Source organism: Hakea prostrata, chromosome 2, assembly GCF_041222555.1.
Source record: "Hakea prostrata isolate BN-2017 chromosome 2, UWA_Hpros_2, whole genome shotgun sequence".
Classification (NCBI taxonomy): Eukaryota; Viridiplantae; Streptophyta; class Magnoliopsida; order Proteales; family Proteaceae; genus Hakea; species Hakea prostrata.
The window spans coordinates 4,450,406-4,464,826 of record NC_142601.1 but is presented as its reverse complement, the minus strand read 5'-3'; the positions used below and the strand labels follow the sequence as shown (position 1 = coordinate 4,464,826).

At 38.9% G+C, this 14,421-nt stretch overlaps 1 protein-coding gene across 1 annotated transcript; it reads right to left on the bottom strand.

The window, feature by feature from the left end:
• Positions 1-3,660: 3,660 nt before the first annotated feature.
• On the bottom strand, positions 3,661-6,453 carry LOC149023361 (protein ALUMINUM SENSITIVE 3-like). Its single transcript, XM_089143904.1, has 4 exons — positions 6,320-6,453; positions 5,969-6,205; positions 4,552-4,797; positions 3,661-4,347 (listed from the first exon to the last, which is right to left on the bottom strand). Exons 2-4 carry the CDS (start codon positions 6,197-6,199, stop codon positions 4,033-4,035), a joined length of 792 nt encoding a protein of 263 aa, XP_089000030.1. The 5' UTR covers positions 6,200-6,205; positions 6,320-6,453; the 3' UTR covers positions 3,661-4,032.
• Positions 6,454-14,421: the final 7,968 nt, after the last annotated feature.

The following is a 14,421-nucleotide window of genomic DNA, read 5'->3' as shown; positions in this document are numbered from 1 at the left end:
TAGGATCTTTTGAGTAATCTGAAAGCACCCTACAAAAAACCCAGTAAAACCATGTAATCTAGGAATAAAACTAAAAACAACCCTAGGAAAGAAGACAATGTTTATAGTGTATAACAAACACACATCCCAATCTAGATGATTAAGGGCTATTTAGAGATGAATCTGCAAGCACCCTGTAGCAAAAATCTCTAGATTAATGAAACCGCCGTTTAGTGTAAAAAGAACCATTAAGGGGGGTGCAATCCAAGGAATAAAAGCATACGCATTCACAAAAATCAGCGACTAAATAAATTTTTAGAATGAATTCAATGTTTTATCCACAACCAAACACTTAATTTTATAAATTATAACTCCATAGATTTGAAGTCTATACATTTCCAATCTAAAGATGATTGAAGACGTTGGAAAACACTAATGGTAAAGAGTCTGAATAGATATGCAAATCAACCACTCTTAAAGAAGAGCTAAGAATAATGTCATCTTTAATAACTTCAAATTCAACTAAAGTTGCTGAAGCACTATGTCCACATATACTTTGAGCCGCTACAAAACCACCATTATAATCTCACATGATGCACCATCTACCTCCTTTGTGTGAAGTGCTATCCCATGATTCATCTACAAAATTTGAAAAAGAGACAAGTTTTTTGAAAAAAATATGATTAGGCCTTGGATAAGATTTCCTATGAGCCCATTGAAACTCCATAATATGGATTGTATATCTGCACATAGATAAGAAAAAGTAGTCATTGTATGCATTATGGAAGCATCAATTCCTCTAAAAAGTGCCGCATTTCTAGTATTCCATATACACCAAACTAGGGCACTCCACATCTGATTCACTAAGATTAAATTGTCATAACTATTGAACTTTATTTTGAAAAATTCCATCCAATTAAATAAATTTGTTTTTAAAAAATCAAATGTATCAATACAGAAGGGAGATAGTCTCCAACACTCTTTTGCATGATAAAGAACAAGACATGACATACATTCTCTGAACCATGACCACAAATTAGACAGAGCGGGGTAGTGAAACGTTCCTTAAGAAAAGGGAGCTCCCAATTGCAATAGTCTCATATGAAGATCACCACAAAAATTGTTTAATCTTTGGAAGAGTAGGAATCTGCCAAATAATTTTTCAATACATTGAAGATGATGAAGAAGAAGCAATATTATTTTGGTCATCAGCCATAGCTAAACATTGATGATAGCCAGACTTCATAGTGAACTTACCATCCTTTGGTTTGTCCCATACAATAGTCTAGAGTATCAGGAGACAATATATGGATTATTAAAATAGCTTGAACCTCACCTAGAGAAAATAGAGACTGAAGCAAAGATAATTTTTAATGGCAAGTGTCCCAATCAATAAGCTCCTGCACCCAAGTTGGACTATGTCCCAAAGGGGCACTACTAATGCAGTGGAAAGGCAAAGAGAGAAGCCATGGGTCCTTAAAAATATGCATATTAGCATCATTTCCCAGTTACCTGATAATGCCCTATCTGAGAATATCCCTCCTTGACAGTATACTTCTCCAACCCCATGAACAATTATTTGGGACACAACATTAAAAAAAAAAGGAATGTCTTTAATGTATTTTGCATGCATCACCTGGCCCATAATGAGTTTGGGTTGGTCAAAAGTCTTTAACTTTGTTTGGCATGATGCGCACATCGCTACCTTCTCCTTCATGCCTTCATCGATGTTGGACTTTGAACCTTTCTCGCACTATTATTATAATTTTCTTTTTTCCCACTTATTCCTTTTAGAACCATTGGACAAGGTGTATGGCATTTAATTAGGTAGTGCTCATCGCATCAAGCTCTTTTACTGCGTGAGCAAGTGCACCCACGAGTCCGGATCCTCTCCTCCTCCGAGTGGAGGTCTGTGTTTCTTTCACACTTTTTCATTATACAATAAGGGTGAGATTCACATAAAATTCACGATAAGTTCTATCTCAAATTCATTTTATCATCATTCAAAGGTGGATTCTATTCCTATGTGTAATGGAAAAGTGTGAGAGGAGCATAGTTTTCTATTTGTTACTATTGCACCCATCATTTGCATGTAACTCTATATGTTATTCTGTTTTCAAGCTAGTGTGACCATGGTGGAGATTGCTAAAGATTGTTTGACAATCATCTCTTACCTTTGACGACTCAGTGGCACAGTTCTTTTGACTGCTCGCCCAACTGGTTTTGGAGGATGTTCTTTCTTTGTGTGCTTCTTTTCAATCCTATGTGTTTTCACATGTTTCAATGGAACAAAATGGCATTGCCAACTCCTTGGCAAGGAGGGCCCAATCAGTATTGTATCTAACCGTTTGGCCTATTTCCATTCCATAGCTTAAGAGTTTGTTGTCGACTCAACCATGAGTAACCTCACAACCAGTGAAGTTCTTATTATCAAAGAAGAAGAAGAAGAAGAAGAAAATGTTGTTGATATGCTTTTACAAATCCATCTCCTTAAATGTTGTTGATATGTTTTTACAAATCTATCTCCTTAAAGCCTCAAGGGCTTAAATCAATTAGTAAAGACTAACGCCTCATAGTATGAAGTGAACAATTTGAATCGTCTTTAAGGTTAGGGGCGAAACATGTCATATATTTAAATTTTTATGGAACTACACCTAAAGATGACATAGTGTTATAGTCATTATGGTTCAAGCCAATGAACTAGAGTAGATCATTTGGACCAAGTAAAGGGTTCAAATCTGGCCCAAGATGATTCATCTGGTAATTTTTAGACTTGGTACTTCTTGGAAGAGATACTAGCTGAGAAATTGCAAAGAAGACCATGTAGTGACACACAACTGTCCTCATGCGACTTCCTAGCAAAAGTAGTGCAGATAAGAGATTCAGCGTCTCCTTATTTAGATGTCAATCACAATATTTAATTCAGCATTGAATGCGTTGAGAATCATTAAATGCTCATTGCTGGTGAGGAAGCTTCTCATTCGTCCAAAGTCTGCCTCGAGTATTGCATCAACACCTTTTGTCCCCCCAACTGTGGATTGGTGTCACATCAGGATCAATCTGTTGCTGACCACTTGATTCACCAACAAGATATCCAGTTGTCGTGAAGATCACACAGTTTAGCTTGCTGGGCAAGCCTCTCCAAGAAGTCATCTTCACCCTTCATCTAAGCCATGCTCATTTAAGGGCTACAGAGCGTCCACTATCAGTTTAGGTATGGACCAGTTGTATAAACCATCACTATGCCTGAGCAACGGTAAGACTTGAATACTCCAACCATTACTCTCTTGCATTTACGCTTGAAGAACATTCTCTTCTTCATCTCCTTGGGCATTTATTCCCCAAGGGGAGTTTCTGATTCTCTTATCTGAGTTGACTTAATCATTAGAGGTGGCTTCCCGTCCCTAGAGGCGGCTCACTCTTACCATTGTTGTGGTTTCAAGAACCAGACCTGGATCAGGAGTGAACCAGGAAGTCCTAAACAAATTTTCACTACAACATAGAGAATTTTTTCTTCTAGAATATTGTCAGTCATTGACTTACAGAAAGAAAGGGATGAACCGAATGGTTGGAGTTGTTCTAGGTTCTAGTCATTTGAACATGAAAAGTCTCTCACATGTATGACATGCATATTTTGCTTAATCAAGTATAAACCACCTGTGGCTATACAGACATCCAGGGATCATTATTCAATAGAATCAATACTTCATACTGTCTCTCTTTTAGAGTCGTGCAGATAACAATTACACAACTGAAGAAAGAAAAGCACAGGACCACTTGGGTCAACTAAATGAATTGCGCCAAAGACAGTCTCATAATACAAGTATCTGATTGCAAAATAAGTAATTTCTACAATTCGAAATGATTGCAAAACGAGCCATTACAATGTTATTCAATTTAGGAAGCCAACCCAACTGCTTCTGATGTACAAAAAAGTCTCAGCAGACATAGAGTATCTTCCCTTCACTGTCCAATGTACCACTAGTATAGCTTACAAACAAGTCAAATGCTCATAGTTAGGAGACAGGAAGAGAGAGGAAAAAAAAAGACAGGCTACTCTGCATTGAAGACCTTGGTCTCCAACTGGTAAGTTTTGGAGAAGAAGGTGGGCCAACAGAGGTATGTCGACATAATGCTACTGACAGTCGATGCCCCTATAAGCATGTTCATCACCACAATCTGCAACTGAATGGCCTCCAAAGGAGAAGCTCCTCCCATTATAAGACCAGTCATTGCACCAGGAAGTGAGATCAGGCCCACGGTCTTTGCATTGTCTAAAACAGGAGAGAGTGCAAGAATCAAAGCCCTCTTTACTTGCTGATGTGTAGCTTGCCGTGGAGTTGCTCCAAGGGCCAATGCTGTTTCCACCTACAAAAGGAATTAGAAAACTTAGGATAACTATATAGATAGGGCTCACTACAAAGGAAACTGTCTGAAAAATCAAAAAGAGGAAACCGAAGGCTTTTCTCTCGCATTGACAGCAACAGCTCAGAATTCCCTGAATGATCCCCCCCAACCAAAAAAAAAAAACAGAAGAGAAAAATAAAGAGTTTTTCTTCAACTTAGACCAACCAGGTTCTTTTGTATCCTGATGTCATCCCGGAGCCGCTTCATTGTTACACCAGTTACAGTCATGGAATTACCAACCATCATGCCTGCAACAGGGATGATATACCGTGGTGTGATGGGGAAAACATTCAGCACAATAAGCAAGAACATGGTAATTGCTGTTCCAACTAGAATGGATGCACCAGCGATGAACTTCCCATGTGGAACATGTTTTGCACGTTGTCCTGCAGTGTAACCAGCAACAGAGACCTGCAATAACACAAATAGAATGCACCAATCAGTTAAAAGTGAATTATCAACTGGAGGCCATTCAGCAAATGAGTTTCAAGAGTAGCATGCAGAGGATGCTCTTCATTTCTTCTCAACCTCTCTAATTTTCCGAGATAAAGTATGTTCATTTTTTTTGGGGGGATTTAGAATTGGTAGCTTTATATTAGGGGGTGGGGACTATTACATATAACCACACGGAGTGTCGAACCTGTGACCTCTTCACTAAGAGGTACCAGTTACTACCGACTGAACAACCCTTCAATGGTAAAGTATGTTAATTTGTTTACAAACATTTAAAGGTATAGGGAATACCATATTCAGGTAAACTCATGTCAGTTTCCTATCTAATCATAGTATATGAGTGTTTAGTACAATTTATAATCATATTGTCTAATTGGGTAGAAACAATAGAAGCAGAGCTGAAACAATCACGGAAAAAGCAATAAGAGTTTTCCAAGATTAATATCCTTGCAGCACCGTAGGATTAAATAAATTGTCCACAAGAATAGCAGAATACCCTCCCAATAATATTTCATTCCCATCCATTGCGCTTCATTAGACAAACTTGCCAGTCTGCATCCACATTTTTAAGATGACCTTTGACTTCACAGTGTCAAGGAAGATCACTTCGGTTTAGTGATTATGAGTGTCAGAAAGGTTAGAGAAAGTTCAAAGAAATCATACTGAGTCGACTGACCAAGAATAGGAATACATTGTATTACCAAGAAACTATGTCTAGTGATGAGCAACAAAGCAGACTAAATTAAGATTCCAAATGCAGTACACAATTATGCTTCATTAGCAACAGAACAGAATTAAAGACAGAGTCTTGGCTATCAATTGAAAGGCTGAAGCATAACAGTAGCTGATATAAATCAAGATATAGAGATAAAGTCACATATTTCATGAATTCCCAAATCTGAAGATTGATTGTCATGTAGGTCAAGTGTATTGCAGACAAGTTCTGACTTCGCAGCTAGTTCAGCTGAAAGGGAATTTATGAAAAACGAATTTAACGGCCAAAGAAAATCCGGAGTAAGTTTTTCTTCAAACAGGTCATAACCCTAATAACCCGCAATCTATTCAAAGACATTAGAAACAAGCAAAATCAAAAAAAAAAATTGAGAAACTAAAAGTACTGGAAACCAACCATGAACAAGTAAGCACCGACAATCCAACTACCATTCTGCTGATTGAAAATGAACTGAAGCACGAATCCGATCACAGACAACTGAATAAAAGCCCTAACGATGGAATAGATCATCTCTGTAGCCAATCCAAGCTTCTGAACCATCGACAGAGCCACAGCCATTAAAACCACAGCGGTGGCCATAACCGGTTTCAACATACCTTTGAGGAAATCATCCCAATCGATATCCATGTTGCCCTGTTCCAAAACCGCACCGATACAGATGCAAAGGTGAGCTTCAAGTGCTCAACACCACTTGACAACGGGAAGAATAGAAAAAAATATTTGAAGAAGAAGAAGGAAGATGGTTACTGTCTGGTTAAGTAGAGAAGATTTTTGAATCTTCCCAGTGGATTAGATGATGTTGGGAAGTTAGTTTCTGAGGAAGCCTTGCTCAGATCAGGTCGCAACTGCGTTCGCTCAGACAGATAAGTAGCGTGTTCCGAAGATAGTTGCACTCCACTCCCTCCTAAAGATAAAATGGAGGAATCTTTCAGACTAACCATTTGAAAAATAGAAATTCCATAACCGACGAAAAAAAGGGACAAGCATTTTCCAGTGACAATTTGACGCGTTTTTACCGGTAAGATGTAACAGGGACCCACTACAGTGGTTATAGATTTCTGGGACCCGGATCCCTTGAGTGCTTTTATACTATACATTTGTGGAGCCACGTAGACCCACTGGGGCTTATTTTAAATTATTTTATTAATTTAAGATGTAAGATGTAGGCTCCACACAAAATGTGCGGTAAAAGGGCATTTAAACTCCACACCACGGAGGTAGAATCTGAATCAGGTCTATTCTACTCTTAAACCTCTTAACCACACATTAGAGGTGAGACTCATTTTTTAGTATTGACAAAATGAATCAAAAGTAGAGCTCCAGCGAGTCCCTTTCTAATGTTGTGAAATGCAAAAATGTGTGAGGGGAGCTCAAACCTCCTCTATCTTGATAGATAGAGGATCTGGACTTTATAGATTCACCGTCGATTTTGGTCTTTCTCGTGATGTTGCCACGTTGTCGACATTTTAATTGTTCACTACTAATGAGTCTAGATCCCCTCCTCGTCGATTGTTCAAACTCCCATATTATTACTGTGAGACCATTGCACACGTGCGCTCACACACACACAAAAGTAAAAAACAGGAGCAATAACCCATCTTCAAATCTCAAGAATGTAAGACTGTACACCAAAGGGTAACAGTCAAGCATGATATCACTATCTGATAAAATAGTAGAGATACTTGGGCACCAAATCAAATTTGAAATAAGTTCAGAATTAGAAGGTTATTATAGTAGCCAAAGCAGACCTAAAACTTGCTCAAGTTGAAGTGAATGATGACAGGCTGTAGAGACTGCTGAAAGTTTCTACAACTTCTGGGGTTGCTGTCAAAAGATAATGGCAGCAGTTCCCTAATTAGAACTTCTGATTTTTGGTCTACTGGATGGTTTTATTTTTATTTTTTGGGTAGAAGGGAAATTTATTGAAGAGAGGAACCATATGTGTGGCCTAAAGCCTCATCCAACAAATCTGATGAAGCCAAGACTAGAGTGCCATTCTGTCATACACAAGTTAGAGAGGGTCTTCCTAGCCAGTGTGTTGGCAACTGCATTTGCCACTGGTGGAACTATGAGAAAATTGATTGAACTCAAAGGAATTACAAAGATGTAGAATATCATGTCAAAAAAGCTGAAAATCTGAAGGAGAAACTAAACAGGGATTTTTGATCAAGTTGAAATGCTCATTGCAATCTGACTCCATGTAGAGCTTCAGAGCTCCATCCTTGATTGCTAGATCCATAGCATGTGTGAAGGTGAGACCATCACCTTGAGTTGGCGATTGGAAGTGGCAACACCCAGAATTGCTTTAACTAAACATCCGTGGTGATCTCTGAATGCAAAATAGATTATGTACCTCTATCTTAATTCTTTCCTGTTGGTGCATCACAGTTAACCTTCAAGTAAGCCATAGGTGGAGCTTTTTGTTTGATGTGAAAAGGACATCCCGACGCACCAACAACTCAATAAGAGCTTTGCTCTTGCAAACTGGCCATTGAAAAATTCGAGCTACTGCGAACAAAACAACCTTAATGAATTCACAGCCCAGTGTGGGGTGATCCGCAGTTTTAACGCCCTCACCACAATTTGTGCATGAGTGTTCGATGGGGACATCTCTCCTTAGGAGTTCCTCACCTGAGGCTGGGTCATTAGCACACATCCACCACATAATTTTTTTTTAATTTTGGGAGAGTGTTAATAGCCCAAATGCAGTACCAAACCGAATGGAGAACTTGTTCCAGTGTTGTGTTTGAGATGATGAGGGGTCTGCAGAGACTTGATCTTGGAAGGCATTGAAGATCAGCTTATAGGTGATTTTCATGGAGAAGGAACCATTAAGGGCCTCATATTTGCATATGTTCTCTTGCTTACAAACCCAAAGAATTTTTCAGATAACTCCAGTAGCTTCAGATGAGGCCATTCACTACGAAGATTTATTCTCTGGCACCTGGAAAGTAGATCGATCAACTCAGGGATCCACTTTAAGGGGCATCCAACTGGTTTCTCATGTGGAATCATGTAATTTGGTAATGCTGGAACACAGTTATCCTCCCAGATTTTCCCAAAATCTCCAGTTCAAACTCTCCACAACGGATTCTTCATTAAATGTTCCCTTCACTGTAGAAGACTTTCATTCTCAGGAGGGTTTATTTCCAAGTCTTGAATCTAGAAAGTTGGAGTAGGGGGAGTAGATGGACTTCAGAAACCTAGCCAGCAAAAATCAGGTGTCCATAGTCTCCAAGTGGTTTTTGTCAAAAAGCTTGATTCTGTGTCCTTGAGTCTTTGAAGCCAAGAATGCCTTTGCACTTTGGTTGACAAAGGTGGGACCACCATTACCAAGGCATGGCAGGATCCTTGTCAGTGTTTCTTCAGAAAACATTTGCCTAAGCCTTTCGAATAGAGTCACAAGTTGCTACTGGAATTTTGATGGTGATGACTGGAGGGAAATTTGGTGGGCAGAAATTGAAGACATTGGATTAGAACGTGATAGAACCTTCACATAATCCTCATTAATCTCCACCAGTAACAAACATGAAGGAATTACTACTGAATAACTATAATTTCAGAACAGTAAGAATAGCAGTGAGATAACAGCTGAATTCACTGAGCAACACTTATTAGTTAACACTGATGAATACAAGCTGATTCTACTAACTGATAGTTGATTCTGGAAATAGGAAAAACAAACTAAAACTCCCTGATAACCAAGAACAGCCCCATACCCAGACCATTCCCGAGAGGTTCCCCTCTCCCACAAGCACTGCTTGCTATTGCTTTTTCCTTCCCCTACTCTTCTCCCCCATCCCTAACATAACCGAACAATCCTAACAAACTCTTACACTTCTTCCCAATCTTCTTCTGCCACCTGGACTGTCCCTTCTGCACCTCTGCTGTGAGCAGAGTAGTGGTTGCTGTCCAATAGAAGGTTGCCATCTGTCTTCTCTTCTATTACAGCATTATATTGTTTAAAAAAAAAATGCAAAAATAAAAAATACATAGCAACTAACTAACATCTTCACTGATTACTAAATAACAATAATAACAACTCTCTATAAACTCTTTAACGGAGAGAATCACTAGAAAAATCGATAATAGGAAGCCTAAGACAGAAACCACTAAGGTGCTAATTGATTATCCAAGCAAACTAGTAACATAAAGATAGGAAATTCTAAAACAGCATACTTTGGAATCTCCGCAGCAAAATCTATCAGCCAATCATATATTTTTCATCAAACTATTAACCCCATGTGAATTAGATTGCACATAGACAATACTCATGTGAATAATAACGACGTGAAACAGTAAAATAGACTAGATTCTGGCCAGAATTTTTGGCTGAAATCTTCCTAACCCTTCTTGTGATTTCTTTGACTAAAAATGATTTTTCCACTGGCTGAATATTTAGAAACTGAGCTTGAGGCAATCCTCAATATGACCCTCAGTCAATTGCAATTTCCAGGCAAAAAAGATATTATTGAAAAAACATTTCCAGCTCCTCATCTGAGGCCTTGGCACCCACATACACATTTTATTTGCAAAAATATCCATGCACATCTCCTGAACACCTAGACCTTAAATACGGAGAAAAAAAGCCATTCTACTAATGGTGACATTTATTTAATTCACCTGACAGCACAAGGAACAGCCATCCCTGTCTGTGCGAAGAATTGGATCATGTAATTTTTGTTAGTTATCCTTTGAATGCTTTTGATTAACTTGAAGCTTTATAATGGCTGAAAATCATAGTCAAAGCCAAAAATTCCCCTGATGAAAAATTTTGTAGTTCTTGGGGTCCTAAGCACAATGACTCTACTGCTCATTATAATGATTTCAGGGATTAGTCTTCGCTACAAAACCAATTGGTAATATCCACAGGAGCCCCTGTTTTCTATATAACATTTTTCTTTCATGTCTTTGCCTCTCTGTTTGATGCATGTGTGATGTTTCACAAGAGTGCTGGCATTGTGAACAAGTAGGCAGTATCAACTCTATGAACCACCCTTTCACATATTTTGTCACTGCATTTGGTTTTTTATGTTTCTGTAATTTAAAGTTTACATGTTAGTGGATGAGCTATTGACCAGTTTCTAGATGTAGTAATTGATCATGTTTCATTTTTTTTTTTATTTTTTTCATCCAACATCACTTTGGACCTTTTGCTAGGTGTTCATCACTGAAAACTCTTTGATTCCACTAGTTCTTTTGGTGTTGTCTTGAAGAAGTGAAAAAGAAATTTCGTTTCATAGGCACTTTTTAAGGTATGCATTTCCAAGTTTCATAGATATTGCCTTTGACATTCCTAAGTTTTCTTAACTTGTTGGAAATTAAACCTTCATTCTGGCTTCACAAGGAATCTCAGCAGTGGATCAAACGGCAGTTCACTGGAGGCTATCATCTCAAAGAAGTGAATAGACTATTAGAGAAACTGTAACAAGGTATATGCTTGTTGTGGGGCTTGATCCTGGTACAACCATGAATGTAATTGTTTGGAAGACAGAGGCCTGTATTGCTATTCCTTGTAGGGGGTTTCTTCTTGGGATGCTTCTATGACTATTGCTTCTACTCATTTGAGTGCTTGCTGCTGACTTCTTGTCTTTTTAATATTCATATTGCTGAAGGATATGGCTGAAAGGTTACCGGTGGGAGCAGTGCGCAACTGCAAACGACCTTCCTTTGGTTCCAGTCCTGCTTCAGTGGATGTTTCTGCTGCATCAGTTGACCGGCTCAGCAGTCCAACAGCTTCCCATGAATCAGATACCAATGGAGTCACAAGCATGGTACTTCCCAATGGATACAGCACCAGCGGTAACTGTAATTCCAATCACAACAGACTGGGCCATTCAGAAGCAACTACCAGGAATGGGAACAGAACAGAAGATGAAACTAATCACAAGGCTGAATGGGTTGAGCAAGATGAGCCTGGTGTGTATATGATGCTTACATCCTTAGCTGGGGTTTTAAAGATCTAAAGCAAGTCTGCTTCTGGTATATTGTAGCTCCCTATGGTTCATTTTCATCCTTTCTGATCCATAAATTTTTAGCATGTCTCTTCCTTCCCAACTCCCAACCTCCCTCTCATCTGCTGGTTTGACTTCCAGACAAGAAACAAGATTATTTCATCTGTTTTAAGCAAATCAGCACTTGTGCCTTGATACCTAAAATGTCTAAATGTCTAAATGCAGTCGGAAGTGGTTTGGCCTGAAACAAGCAGAACAATGGTGGGCAGAGAACAGGGCAAGAGTTGAGCAGTACAATGTGCTGATAATGGATAAGTCCAGCATTGGTGTTGGGAGTGAGGACTTTTCTCATTGAAGTGTAAATAATCTGGATATCACATTGGCCTTCAGAGTTGGGTTTCAATCATGTGTAAGCTCATTTTGATCAATTAGATATTGATTTCTTTAATCTTTTAAAAGGTTCACAAAGCAACTTTAGTTTGACAGACGAGTACCAAAAAGATTTAATAGGTTTTTTCTTTTCTTCTTAGGTGGGCTAAAATGTGTTTGAAGGACAGTGGTAGAATGAGTTGCAGGTGAGAAATGTAAATTCTTACTAGGTTGCTGGCTTTGATTCTAAGCAGCTGCCTTGTAAATTCACAAGCAAGCATTTTCTTCAGAGTACATTTTGGTCATTAACAACGTTTGCGGTTTTCGCGTTATGTGAATGGCTCTTAATTTTTTTTCCTTTTTCTTTTTCCCCCTTTTTGGTAAATGCTCTTCATTTTTTCCTTACTTATCAAAGGAACACAACCAGATTACCTTTATATACTTTATTTAATTCTAATTATAGAGGCAAATAAGCATGTCTTTCCCATAAACTGACAAACAATAAATGCAATATAGCATGGTTTTGAATACTCAAAGACACAACGGAGTCAATGTAATATTTCTTTCCCTTATTCTGTCAATAATTATTTTTCCCGACATCACTTTGACTGAATTTTCCTAAACATTGATGTTTAGAAACTCTTCATGTCACACCCCACCCGCCGGTCTCGGTTACCCGCCCGACAACCCGTGGGTGCGATCCGTCACAAGATCCAAGGTTTTAGTCTATCAACAATATTTAAGACAAATAAAGATAATCAAGAGCAAAGACTACTCAATAACTGAATTAAATGAATTATAGGAGTCCAAATACTCCAATAACAATAATAAAGGAAAGAAATAATGAATAAAGGTTTCAGCGGAAGTAAACAAAAAGTTATATCAATTTCTTCCCAGTTTCCTTTTCTAAATCTAAAAAGTGTTTTTCATGGATCTCAAGGTAAGGTGTTCTCCAATTCAACTCTATTCGCCGAGCAAACTTCCTAACCACCTTCCGCCTCTGATCATCAATAGGTGCGATAAGCGCACTCCATGCAGCTACAGGAGCTCCCGCACATGCTATTTCCATCTCCCACTGACGGTGCCACATCTTCTTCATACGGGATGGTTCCTTCATAGGAAACCAGTCCATCCTCCTGTGCAGGCTAATAAACAATACAAAATAAAGACGTGAGTTCTAGAAGACTCAGTAAGAAACAATCACAATCCCATCAATTATCCAACAATGCCAAGATACATGAATGATACTATGATTTCTAACTATGCAGGTCTCTAATAGTTGACATGCTTTACGTTATACACCAGCCCTCCTTTGGGTAAGTCTCATCACTCTGATCCGGCAAGGACTGGCTACCTCTGTAGGGATCCTGGGAAAAAGGGGAAAGTCCACACCTGGGGGTTAAGTCAACACTCTCTTACCACGACCATTGGTAATGAGTACTGGCGCATGTCGGGGGTTTCTAATCCAATGCAAGGTCATACTGGTTACATGAAGTCCAGATACATCCCCTATGGCACCAACCAACTCGGTTCAGTATCCTTCGCAACCTAGGAGAAAGAATCCTCACGGACTGGCTACCGCTGTTGGACTCCACTCCTTAACCCTATGGTCATCCACATATTATTGGGGCGGATGCTCTCATGATTCCTCACGACACCCGGTCCGATCCTTGGACATCCATGAGCCCTACCCTAACATATGTAACCCTACCATTTATATGACTAACAGTGGACCACAATGTCATCACGGGTCACTCGGTTTCAATCCCCCTACCGAAACGGTAGTAGCATGTGGGGTACCTAACCATGCAAATCTAGACTCTACCTAAACAATGCCATCAAATAGTAAAGGCAGTCTTTGGAGACATCAGCAGGCATGTGTCCCATTCCACAGCCTTCGATATCCCTAGCTAAGATATCCCAAAATAGATACCTCATCCATCAGAACCATATACCAACCACCATCAATACATAACACTCATAATCAACACAATATGTATATAAGTAAGACAAACAGCAGTAAAGTAATATGATTTCTATATAAGACATATAAACAACAGCATATAGAAAGAAATATGATTTCAAATATACACTAGATTAACATATTATAAGTCTATTCAAGAGATAGGATGAATTGTCCTTTACCGCATATAATAAGATTGTCCAAGTAAAATGAAATCCGATAACTATTATATGACTTTTCTTTCAAACAGTGTTTACCTATATACGGGGTTCCGATAACATATAAGTTAAATGAATCAATTTGAATCAGAACCAAAAACCATTTGGTCTCTGTTTACCAGCCGGTCGCTTAGGTTGAGCGACCGCCCCAAAAACAGTGAGTTTCAATCCGAAACTCAGGCCTCTGATTACTCGTTTTCAATCCGGATTTCGAGTAATCTTGACCTAAGTCTCGAATCTAACACCCCCTAAGCCAAAAGGGTGAGGGAAAACTAACATCAATAGATTACCCAGAACTATCCCCTTGATTGGATTAACCTTTTATAGAAGTCAGGGGGCAAAATA